Here is a 13,045-nt window from a genome sequence, read left to right as displayed (position 1 = left end):
AGACAGCCCCCCAACCTGAAGCAAATACTCACCAGCAACCACATACCACACAACAAAAACACTAACCCAGGAACCTATCCTTGCAACAAAGCCTGTTGCCAACTGTGTCCGCATATCTATTCAGGGGACACCACCACAGGGCCTAATCACATCAACCAGACTATCAGAGGCTCGTTCACCTGCACATCTACCAATGTGATATATGCCATCATGTGCCAGCAATTCCCCTCTGCCATGTACATTGGTCAAACTGGACAGTCTCTACGTAAAAGCATAAATGGACACAAATGAGACGTCAAGAATTATAACATTCAAAAACCAGTCAGAGAACACTTCAATCTCTCTGGTCACTCGATTACAGACCTAAAAGTGGCAATTCTTCAACAAAAAACTTCAAAAACAGACTCCAACGAGAGACTGCTGAATTGGAATTAATTTGCAACCTGGACACCATTAACTTAGGCTTGAATAGAGACTGGGAGTGGATGTGTCATTACACAAAGTAAACTATGTCCCCATGTTTATTTCCCGCCCCCCTACTGTTCCTCACTCGTTCTTGTCAACTGCTGGAAATGGCCCACCTTGATTATCACTACAAAAGGTTTTTATTCTCTCCTGCTGGTAATAGCTCACCTTACCTGATCACTCTCGTTACACTGTGTATGGTAACACCCATTGTTTCATGTTCTCCGTGTATATAAAATCTCCCCACTGTATTTTCCACTGCATGTATCCGAAGAAGTGAGTTGTAGCTCACAAAAGCTTATGCTCAAATAAATTTGTTAGTCTCTAAGGTGCCACAAGTACTCCTTTTCTTTTTGTGGATACAGACTAACATGGCTGCTACTCTGAAACCAGTCCCTCTTTAGTCACCCTTTGTGGGGGAGCAGAGTGGTCACATAGGTGCATGAAGCCATATGACCCAGGAGCCTTAGGATGCTATATCTGTCTTATTATGGGCATATTTGAGTATTGTAGATGATATTCAGGCTGATCCGCTGGCTAGGTTGGAATTGAAGGCCGTGCCTCTGAACTCCAATATTTCAGTAAGAATGAGTGTTAATTTTGGTAATCTCAGAGACCCAGAAACTGGAACAATTTCCTGAACTGATGAAGCATCCTGAAAGGATTTGCCTTGAATCAGCAGGGATACATGTGGATTCCCGCTCTTCTGAAATGGACCGTAATTACTGTTGAGCATTTGGTGAAGACCTTTGGAGCTGTGATATGACCAAATGGAAAGACCCAATATTGCTACTGTTGAGTCTATGAAACGGAGGTACTTCCTATGAAACAGATAGATGATAGTGTGGAAATATGTGTCCTTTAAACTGAGAGCAGTGAACTACTCCTGCATATCTAGGTAGAGGAGGATGGACAGTAAGAACTTAAGATGAGTAAAAAAGTATACCAGATGCCTAAAATCCAGGATAAGACTTAATCCTCCCTTCCTTTTGAGAATCAGAAACTAACAGGAATAGAATCCTTTTCATTTAAATTGTTTTAAACTTCTTCTATGGCTCCCAGTTGAAGGGAAGAGACCACTTCTTCTTTCAAGTTTATCCTCAGAAGGGTCCCTGAAATGGGATGAAGAGGGAGGGAGGCAGCTATGGACTGGAATAGGCTGAAGAAACCTTGTCTGATACTTTGAGAATCCACTGGTCTGAGGTGATTCTATTCCATGGCAGGAAGAAATAAGGCATTGCAAAATGTGGGAGAAAATGGAAGAGATCTGTAAAATGGTCTAGTCCAAGGCTCTCAAACTGACCATCAAACTTACTGCTTGCATTCTAATGCAACAACTAATGATCCAGAGGACAGAGTAAAGATCCTATTCCTAGAATAGTGTGGTTACTTTCCAGGTGGCTCAGTGGGTGTTTCAGTATAAATTCTGGCCAGACCTTTGCCTGAAGGTACTTGTATCTAAAAGAGAACTTCCTTGTAGTGGCAAAGAAAACCTAAAGGATGCTCTTGAGTCTCTCAGAGTAAGCAGAGAATCATCTTGATTTAAAGACCTCAGGACCTTCAAAGCACAACTCCTCAATGGTGCTTCTGCAGCATCTTGAGAAGTCTGGAGGACTGTAGCTCAGAGGATCTTTGCATAGTTACCGCAATGGCAAATGAGAGGGCAGCTTGTCAGAGGCATTCATTGCTGCCTGAAGGGAGTACGTGATGTTGGCAGACCAGGTGCCAGCTCATGCCAATGCCCTTAAACCTCACTGAACACTTACAAATGCATAGCTGGAAACTAGTGTGTTAGCATTTTTAAAATAGATGTTAAGTTTCTAAGAATGTGTTTAGTGTTTGGACTTTATGAAATGCTTGTGAGTTGCTGCATTCACGAATATCACTTATAATATCTGTATCCCATATTATAAAGTAATATACAAGTGTTTGCTTTGTAACTATTAAAGTGTTTGCTATGAAGCTGGAACCCCACCCCCACCCCCCCAGTCAGGAGAGAAGCATTACCATGTGTGAAATACTAGTTTACCATGAGAGTTGTTATCTCCTGCCCAAAAAAAGAAGGCATGCGGACACCAGAGAAATGATTGTGGAACATCAGGGAATGATTGTTGATTGTTCCCCCCCCACACCCACGAAGACGAGACATGTACAAACCCGCATTCCGTCACACGTTGAACTCTGGGGGAAGAGAATAAATATCCCTGACCAGAAGGAACTGCATCACTATACTGCTTGGAATTGAGAGGGCAGTATTTCTAAGCTTAAACAAGCGATCCCCAAGCTGTTTAGCTTGGGTTAGCCCTAAAAGACATATAGAGCTTGCATATTACAGCAGCTTCTATACCTTTTAAAACCCAACACTGTAATTCATTAGTATGTGTATATTTACTTGCTTTAACCTTGTAAATAACTCATTTCTTTTTCCTAGTTAATAAATGTGTAGTTAGTGTATTATAGGATTGGCTACAAGCATTGTCTTTGGTTTGAGATATGAGGTACAATTGACCTGGGGTAAGTGACTGGTCCTTTGAGACTGGGAGTAACCTGAATATTGATGTGATTTTTGGTGTAAGGGATCATCTATCACAAAGGCAGGCTTTCCTGGGTGGCAAGATAGACCGCAGTGCTTAAGACAATTGTCTGACTCCATGCTAAGTCTGGTATAGTGCTTGAGAAGTTCACACCTGATATTTCATTGGTGAAATCTAATTATAGAACACACAACCAGTTGGGGGTTTGTGCCCTTGTTCTTGACAGACTGCCATGAGATGGGCATGCACGTTCATGAGCCACTTCAGACAGCTTGACAGAGTGAGACTTTGTGAGACTTTTTTTGCCTCATTTCTGGTGTCCTCAAGCAGCTGATCAAGAAGAGGAGACCCGTTTGTCCCAGTTGAATAAATCAGTTAACCAGCAAATGTGGTAGTACAGTGGATTATAAGGTGCCTAATGAATAAGGGTTCCTGCCCAGAAGTTCTAGGGATGTACTTTTGAGGGCCAAATTGTTTGGATGTTTCTTTGGCTGCTGAAACAATAGGAACCCCAAAGTAGGACTGAAAAAAAGGACCCAAAGCACTTTTGAGGAGCTAAATATCAGCTATCTTGGAAGTGGCTGGTATTAATGGAAGTGTAGGTTATAGATCTTTTATTGGCTCCAGAATGTCTTCATTTATGGGCACAGCCACTGTGTCTGACTGTTTGGAGCGAAATATATCAGTTTATGTGATTTGTCCTGCACTACCAAAATTCTAGATCCAAGGACGCTGCAGTTCTGGACAAGAGCTTCTGAAAGGCCTTGAAAGCAACTGGAGAAGGGAGTCAGGGACTGGTGGGAGGAACAGTAGCTGGAGTAACAGCCTCAACAGAAAACACATGAGGTTTCTGTTGTTAATCTTCCACGTGCTCTCAATTTCCTCATCCTCCAAAGAAAAGGGGCATTGAGATAGCTAGCTCTCCTAATTAATCTCAGAGGAGAAGGCAACTTCAGTCTTTTGTCAGTGTTTGTTCCCAGAATGACTTATGTTAAAATGGGGGTGTTATATCTACATTGCCCAGTTAGAACATGCTATTGACCCATGAGGATGGAAGAGAAATATCTGGAGGGGCCCAGGAAATGGAGAAGCAGACAAAGAATCATATGTTCATATATCAGTACAGCACCTGAAATTAATTCTTCTATTTTTATAGACCAAAAAAAAAAAAAAAGACCCTGAAAAAAGCAAATCTGTTGTTGTCTAAAGAATAAGCATGCTCTTTTCTTCCTGCAGGGTAAACCTCGACCTAAAATCACTTGGACAAAAGATGGTCAAACAGTAGACGCCAAAGACGTGGGAATTCGGAACAGCACCACAGACACTATCCTGTTCATTCGAAAGGCTGAGCATCACCACTCAGGGACATATGAAGTGGAAGTTCAGATAGAAAACATGAATGATAAGGTTGCTATTACCATGCAGATAATGGGTAAGAAACTGGTGACTCTAAAGCTCAACATTTAAAATTGTGGAATTAGTATGTGTATCCTTCTGCACACAGAAGTAGAAAGTATGGATCCCAGCCCTGGTGGGCTTATGCATGATTTTACTACAGGTAGGAAATATGAATCCAGGAATTAGTATGCTGGTGTCATGATCCTTCTACACCCAGGGTTTGTAAATGCAAAAAATCATGGGACTAGTATGTGTATTATTGTACTCTTCCCAGAGTCACAGAGGGGTGCTAATATATTAGTAGGAGGATTCTACTTGATTCAGGTTGTGAATTTACCCTAATTTTCTAAAAGAATTCAGAGAATACTTGTCTAATACAATTATAGCAGACAGAGATGGAAAGACCTATTAGATTAGATAAGGGCTTGTCTACATGATGCATTAGTCCACATCAGTGGGTGTAAATTTTAGTTCACATGAGCATGTCATGGACTTACTGGTTGTGTGGACACTGCTGGCACATACGAAAAGCTCCCTAATGCATGCTAGTGTAGTTCTTCACAGGACTACCTTAACACACACTACGGAATGTTTAGTGGGTGCCAGCAGTGTCCACAAGTCCAGTTAGTAAACAACACACTAACGGTACACTAGGATTTACAACCCTCTGGTGCAGAGTAACATATCCCATAAGCAAGCCCAAAGACAGTCCATCCCTTGTAGCCCAGTGCAGAATTGTTCTGTACTGCACATTTCTACTCTCATTTTAATGGCACTTCCATAAATTCTCTTGGAAGACTATTCACAGACTAATATATATCTCATAGTCAGCAAGAATTCTGTTATAGCTCTGTGTAACATACTAAATAATGCTAATGCTAAATACTAATAATACAAAATAATATTTTATCTTTGCTGTTAACCATCTGCAAATATTTTAAGAGTAAAATGTTGCTTAGCCACATTATAAATATTGTGCTCTTCTAGGAGGAAAGGTTAAATCACTTCCTTCAGACCCAATCATTTTTGTTCTCCTTAAATTTCCTCCAATTTGTCAATATCTTTCTGGGAATGTGTAATTTTATTGAACTTTATTATTTAATATAATTTCTGACCGTTTAGAACTGATAATATGGAGCTTATTACATATTGTTGAAAATTTTAAAAATTTTAAGATATATATAGGATAAAGATGGCAAGAGTGAGCACCTAATGGTTTTAGACACAAAGGACCTAAGGCAGGGGTGGGCAAACTTTTTGGCCCAAGGGCCACATCTGGGTATGGAAATTGTATGGCAGGCCATGAATGCTCACAAAATTGGGGGGTGGGGTGCAGGAGGGGGTGCGGGCTCCAGCTGGGGGTGCAGGAGGGTGTTCCAGGCTGGGACCGAGGGGTTCGAGGGCAGAATAGGGATCAGGACCTGGGCAGGGGTTGGGGCGTGGGAGGGGGCCAGGGGTGCAGGTTCCAGGCGACGCTTACCTCAAGTGGCTCCCAGAAGCAGCGGCATGTCCCCCCTCCGGCTCCTACGCAGAGGCGCAGCCAGGCAACCGCACACTGCACGCTGCCCCTGCAGCTCCCATTGGCCGTGGTTCCCGGCCACTGGGAGCTGCGGGGGCAGCACTTGGGGTGGGGGCAGCGTGCGGAGCCCCCTGGCCGCCCCTGCACATAGGAGCCAGAGGGGGGACATGCCGCTGCTTCCAGGAGCCGCGCAGAGCAGGGAAAGCCCCCAAGCCTGCTCCCTGGCTGGAGCGCCAGAGTGGGGCAAGTCCCAGACCCTGCTCTCCGGCGGGAGCTTGAGGGCCGGATTAAAACGTCTGGAGGGCCGGATGCGGCCCCTGGGCTGTAGTTTTCCCACTCCTGACCTAAGGCATGCTCTGGTCCTGTACGACAATACTAAGTATTTTCCTTCCAATGTTTGGTACATCTCATACCATAAAAATGCTTTATATAGAGAGAGTCATTTTATATATCATGATATATATAGTCATTTTATATATCGTAAAAATGACTTTATATTTTACATATTGTGACAAAGTTCCTGCTCTACCTTGGTGGGTCTTGTGCTTATTGGTGGATTTGCTCGCCTTGGAGCTTCACGGCAGCCCTCAGCTTGGCCATTTTTCTGAACCCACAGTCCAGGTCGACGACTCCTGTGTCTGACCAGGAGTTGGGAGGATTTGGGGGGAACCCGGGCCCGCCCTCTACTCCGGGTTCCAGCCCAGGGCCCTGTGGAATGCAGCTGTCTAGACTGCCTCCTGGAATAGCTGTGCAACAGCTACAACTCCCTGGGCTACTTCCCTATGGCCTCCTCCCAACACCTTCTTTATCCTCACTATAGGACCTTCCTCCTGGTGTCTGATAATGCTTGTACATCTCAGTCCTCCAACAGTCCGCATTCTCACTCTCAGCTCCTAGTGCCTCTTGCTCCCAGCTCCTCACACGCACACCACAAACTGACGTGAGCTGCTTTTTAAAACCCAGGTGCCCTGATTAGCCTGCCTTAATTGATTCTGGCAGCTTCTTGATTGGCTGCAGGTGTTCTAATCAGCCTGTCTTGTCTCCAAAAGGTTCCTGATTGTTCTGGAACCTTCCCTGTTACCTTACCCAGGGAAAAGGGACCTACTTAGCCTGGGGCTAATATATCTGCCTTCTATTACTCTCCTATAGCCATCTAGCCCGACCCTGTCACATATCCCCCCTCTCTGCTCAACACTCCGGGGTTGGGTAACTTGGGACGTCAGGCAGTGTACTCGTGACAAGCCATCTGCATTGCCATGGTGGCTTCCAGCCCGGTGTTGTATGGTGAATTGGAAAGGTTGTAGGGACAGGAACCATCTGGTCACCCTTGCGTTCTTCTCTTTATTTCACTGCATCCACTGGAGGGGTGCATGGTCGGTCACAAGGGTAAACCGTCGTCCCAGAAGGTAATAACAGTGTTTCCATGGTCCATTTCACAGCGAAGCACTCTCTTTCAACCACGGCATACTTCTGCTCTCTCGGGAGGAGTTTCCTGCTGAGGTAGAAGATTGGGTGTTCTTCATCTCCGACCATCTGCGATAGGACAGCTCCCAATCCTACTTCAGATGCATCTGTTTGTAAAATGAATTCTTTGTTGAAGTCTGGGGCTATAAGCACGGGGTTACTGCAGAGGGCTGTCTGTAGATCCATGAATGCTTTCTCTGCAGCATCTGTCCGCTTCACCATGTCTGGACCGCGGGCTTTTATCAAGTCTGTCAGGGGACTCGCTCTGGTAGCAAAATGGGGAATAAATTGTCAGTAGTACCCCACCACACCCAGGAATGCCCGGACTTGCTTTTTCCGATTCGGCCGGGGCCAATTTTGGATAGCCTCTAGTTTGTTTAGTTGGGGCTTAACCATGCCCCTTCCTACAATGTAGCCAAGGTATTTAGCCTCGGCTAGCCCTATAGCACACTTGGCTGGGTTGGCTGTGAGACCAGCCTATCTTAGCGTGTCCAGAACCTCTTCCACCTTTCCTAAGTGGGTTTCCCAGTCAGGGGTGTGAATAATCACACCATCCAGGTATGCCGCTCCATAACTGGTATGGGGCCGTAGGAGTTTGTCCATAAGATGCTGGAAGGTGGCAGGTGCCCCATGCAATCCAAAAGGAAGAACAGTATATTGAAACAGACCCTCTGGTGTAGAGAATGCCACCTTTTCTTTCGCATCTTTGGCAAGGGGAATCTGCCAGTATCCCTTTGTTAAATCAAGGGTGGTCAAAAATCGGGCATTGCCCAGGCGGTCAACTAACTCATCAATACGGGGTATGGGGTATGCATTGAATTTGGATATCTCATTCAGCCGGCGAAAGTCATTACAAAACCTAGTGGTGCCATCGGGTTTGGGCACCAACACAATCGGGCTTGACCACTGACTGTGGGACTCTTCGATGACTCCCAGCTCCAACATCCTTTTTACCTCTGCCTTGATCTCCTCCCTTTTTGCTGCTGGGACCCGATAGGGCCTTAAAGTTACCTTTGCCCCAGGGTCTGTGATAATGTGGTGATATGCTTCAATGGTCCGGACTGGTTTGGTTGAAAACACGTCTTGGTATCGGTTGATCATCTCAGTTACCTCCTTCTTCTGGTTTGGTGTCAGATCAGTGGATATCCTGATCTGCTCCTGCACATTATTTCCCTGGATTGGGGTCTCTTGGGCCACTACACACGCCTCTCGTTGGTGCCAAGGCTTTAAGAGGTTAATGTGATAAATTTGTTCTTGTTTCCGGCATCCTGGCTGCCACACCTTGTAGGTTACTTCCCCCACGGGTTCAATCACCTCATAGGGCCCCTGCCATTGGGCCAAAAGCTTGCTTTCTGCCGTGGGTACCAACACCATCACCCGATCCCCTGGTTGGAACCGTCGGACTTTTGCCTGGCGATTGTAATAGATTTGCTGGGCCTCCTGTGCCTTTTCCAAATGTTCCCGTACAATAGGGGTGACCCGGGCTATCCGTTCTTGCATCTGCAATACATGGTCAATTATATTTCTCCCCTCATTGGGTTCCTCTTCCCAGATTTCTTTTGCAATATCTAGTATGCCACGGGGGTGGTGCCCATATAATAATTCAAAGGGGGAAAACCCAGTGGAGGCCTGAGGTACCTCCCAGATTGCAAACATAAGGTAGGGAAGTAGGGTGTCCCAATCCTTCCCGTCTCAACTTACCACTTTCCTTATCATTGTCTTGAGGGTTCGGTTAAACCTTTCTACCAGCCCATCGGTCGGCGGATGATAGTCTGAAGTTCTCAGGGTATGTTTATGGAGCAGCGGTCCTTCATTAGCTTCAACATAAATGGGCTACCTTCGTCTGTTAATATCTCCTTTGGTAGCCCCACTCGGGCAAAGATCCCCACCAACTCTTTAGCTATCGTTTTAGAGGCCGTGTTCTACAGGGGGACGGCTTCTGGGTAGTGAGTAGCATAAGCCAGAATGACAAGTATATATTGGTGGCCCTGGGCTGTCTTCTCCAGGGGTCCCACTAGATCCATGGCTATTCACTCGAAGGGGACGTCTATGATGGGAAGGGGTACTAATGGTGCCCTCAAGTGGGGACGGGGACTGTGCAGCTGACACTCCGGGCAGGATGCACAATACCTCCGCACTTCTTCATGTACTCCGGGCCAGAAGAATTGTCATAGGACCCATGCCAGAGTCTTCTCTACCCCCAAATGCCCCCCAAAAAGATGACTATGGGCCAGACTTAATACAGCATTCTGGTGTTTTTGAGGTACTAGGATCTGCTGTACCTTCTGCCCCTGTACTGGTGCAACCCGGTATAAGAGATTCTTCTTCATTATGAAGTAGGGTCCTGGTCCCTGGGTTTTCACTTCCATGGGGACCCCATCTATTTTGGTCACCTCCTTCCTAATGTTGTCGTACCTGGGGTCTTCAGCCTGGTCCCGTCCAAAATTTCCTCTCCCAGGGCTAATCTGCCCGAGATCTAGGGGGCCAGTCTCTGTTGCCTCTACTGGTTCAGAGGCATTAGGGTGTGGGTCAGACTCGGGTGCTTCTCCCTCCTGGGTGGCCTCCTTTTCAGCTGCTCGGGTCCGCCTACCTACGAGAGCGACCCTCTGGCTTTGGGCCAGTATTTGGGTTCCCAAGGCATTAGCTGCCCTTCTTTCCCTTTTCATCTTTCTACGCTGTCTGGGAGTGGAGAACAAATCTGGGGATATTTCAGAGAAGGTTAGGGGTTGACAGTCTACTGTGGATGCCTCACTACTTTCAGGGCTTCCCCCTTTCTCCAATTCCCCTACCGGGAGCAAGTCTCCAAACCCTGAGAAGTCCCTCCCTATGAGCACTGGGTATGGGAGTTTAAGGACTACACCTGCTGCTACCTCAGTAGTGTTCCCCTGAATCTCGATTTTTACTGGGATGGTGGGGTAATAACCAACTGTCCCATGGATGCATGTTATCCCTGTACACTTGGCCCACAGCAGCTGATTATGCTTCACGAGCTTCCCCAAGACAAGCGTGATAGCACTCCCCGAATCAACCAGTGCTGTGGTCTCTACACCATTTAGCTTCACTGGTCTAGTGTACATATGTGGGGTTAGTGAGACCCCCACAAGGTGGATTAGGGAGCACGAGTCTGCCCAGTTCCCTAGGTTACACTGCATAGGGTCCTCGGCATTGGGACACTGTGCAGCTATGTGTCCCCACTCCCCGCAGGCGTAACACCTGTATGGAGCCCTAGGCATTCCCCGGTCTCTGGGTTTGGGTAGTCTAACATCACGATTCTCTTTCCCCTCAGTGCTCCGACTCTTTGTGGCTTCTGGTGGGCCTTCGGCCCCTCTCTTTTTCCACCTAGCTTCTCCTGATGGCCCAGTTACCCAAGCTCTAGGGCTTGGTGCTGCTAGTTTAACCCGGGGTGCTTCTTCCTTAACTGGTTGGGTCAGGTCCCTCGCTGTCCTTAGCCTTTCTACCAGCGCGACAACCTCGTCGTAGGTGGAGGGTTGGTTCTGGCTTACCCAGGTGCGAAGGTCTGGCGGTAGTCCTCTCATGTACCGGTCGATGACCAGAACCTCTAATATCTCCTCTGGACTCCAGGACTCAGTTCGTAACCACTTTCATGCGAGATGGATGAGGTCATATAATTGGGACCGCAAGGTTTTGTTTTCCTGGTACCTCCACTCATGATATCACTGGGCTCGCACTGCGGTTGTTACCCGAGATCTGGCCAGGATCTCTGCTTTCAGGTGGGGGTAGTCTGCTGCAGCCTCTTCAGGCAAATCATAGTAGGCCTTCTGGGCCTCCCCACACAGGAATGGAGAGAGGATGCCAGACCACTGTTCTTGGGCCAAGCCTTCCGCAGGGCTGTCCTCTCAAAGGCCAGGAGGTATGCCTCTACATCATCCTCCCGCGTCGTTTTCTGCAGGCAATTGCTGGCCCGCATGATCTGCGTCCCATCATGGCCGCGGTTCAGCTCTGTAAGGGCCTTTACCTGGTTTACCAGTTCCTGCAACATAGCCCGGTCTTGAGCAGCCTGGTCCATCAGCAGCCGAGTAGTCTCTTGCTGCAGCCGCACTGCCTCCTGTTGGGCGGCTGCCTGGACACGAGTAGCCTCCTGCTGGGCAGCCGTTGCTTGTATCAGTGCCAACACTACCTCCTCCACTGTGGTGAAAAAAAATAAAAATAGACCCTCTTCCTTCCCCCCCCCCTTCCTTCCAAACACCCTCCTTCTTCCGCCGCGCTGTGGACACCAGATCCCACTTCTAACACCAGTTGTGACAAAGTTCCTGCTCTACCTTGGTGGGTCTTGCGCTTATTGGCGGATTTGCTCGCCTTGGAGTTTCACGGCAGCCCTCAGCGTGGCCATTTTTCTGAACCCACTGTCCAGGTCGACGACTCCTGTGTCTGACCGGGGGTTGGGAGGATTTGGGGGAAACCCGGGCCCGCCCTCTACTCCAGGTTCCAGCCCAGGACCCTGTGGAATGCAGCTGTCCAGACTGCCTCCTGGAATAGCTGTGCAACAGCTACAACTCCCTGGGCTACTTCCCCATGGCCTCCTCCCAACACCTTCTTTATCCTCACCATAGTACCTTCCTCCTGGTGTCTGATAATGCTTGTACACCTCAGTCCTCCAACAGTCCGCATTCTCACTCTCAGCTCCTAGTGCCTCTTGCTCCCAGCTCCTCACACGCACACCACAAACTGACGTGAGCTGCTTTTTAAAACCCAGGTGCCCTGATTAGCCTGCCTTAATTGATTCTATCAGCTTCTTGATTGGCTGCAGGTGTTCTAATCAGCCTGTCTTAATGGTCTCCAGAAGGTTCCTGATTGTTCTGGAACCTTCCCTGTTACCTTACTCAGGGAAAAGGGACCTACTTAGCCTGAGGCTAATATATCTGCCTTCTATTACTCTCCTATAGCCATCTAGCCCGACCCCGTCACTATATATCAGTTGTCAGAGAACCATTTCCCATAGAAACTTAATGGCTGACAAAGTGTGAGTAATCTTATTACATTTATTAAGATGTACCAGGCCTGCAGGACTGGTGTAAGATTTCTAAATTCTTAGGTGGATAGCTTTGCCACAACATTAAATTTCAGTTAATCTCCTGCTGATTACCAAAAGGGCTTGGATACTTGCAGAGCCTTCTGCAGCCAAACCATGAATTTAAATTATTGACTAAGCCCCTCATTCATCAGAGCTGCCCTACTTCACTTCTGTCAACAGCACCTTCTGCTCTCCAGATTTGTATGTTCTTGGCAGGAGAGAAACGTGGGAGAAACAGGCAGGCTGTTTTTTATTGACGGCAGTGCTACAGTTGCTATGTAACAGCATGCATAGGTCAGCTGAAAGGGTGAGAGCCTAACCTGGCTGTCAAAGAACCAATACATCAATCACTGATCCTTTGATAAATCAGTTAATCTTCCTTGACAGATGTCTACTTGCTGAGGGATTAATGCCTACAGCCTCATGTGCTCTTACCTTTTGGGGACTGGGGTGAGGAAGCAGGCAACCAAAAACTGGACTGTCCTGAAATAAGTCCCTTTCATCCCCAGAGAAGAAAGAGAACTCTACACTCTCAAACTATTTGAAGTGGCTCAAGAGTGTGAGTACCAACTTCAGGACAGACTGTTAAGAAGCAGAGCACAAACCCCAAACTGACTGGGTGATCTATACTTA

General features: G+C 47.1%; 1 protein-coding gene across 2 annotated transcripts in view; it reads left to right on the top strand.

The window, feature by feature from the left end:
• MYBPC3 (myosin binding protein C3) overlaps positions 1-13,045 on the top strand; it is a 137,075-nt gene that overhangs the window by 104,819 nt on the left and 19,211 nt on the right. For both annotated transcript variants that reach the window (XM_074955459.1, XM_074955460.1), the window contains exon 27: positions 4,236-4,431. In XM_074955459.1, the coding sequence (XP_074811560.1) occupies positions 4,236-4,431 (196 nt within the window). The remainder of the gene's footprint in view (positions 1-4,235; positions 4,432-13,045) is intronic.

The sequence above is a fragment of the Natator depressus genome, chromosome 6, assembly GCF_965152275.1.
Source record: "Natator depressus isolate rNatDep1 chromosome 6, rNatDep2.hap1, whole genome shotgun sequence".
Taxonomy (NCBI): domain Eukaryota; kingdom Metazoa; phylum Chordata; order Testudines; family Cheloniidae; genus Natator; species Natator depressus.
Note: the sequence above shows the minus strand (reverse complement) of the source record. Positions and strands in the feature narration are given on the sequence as shown.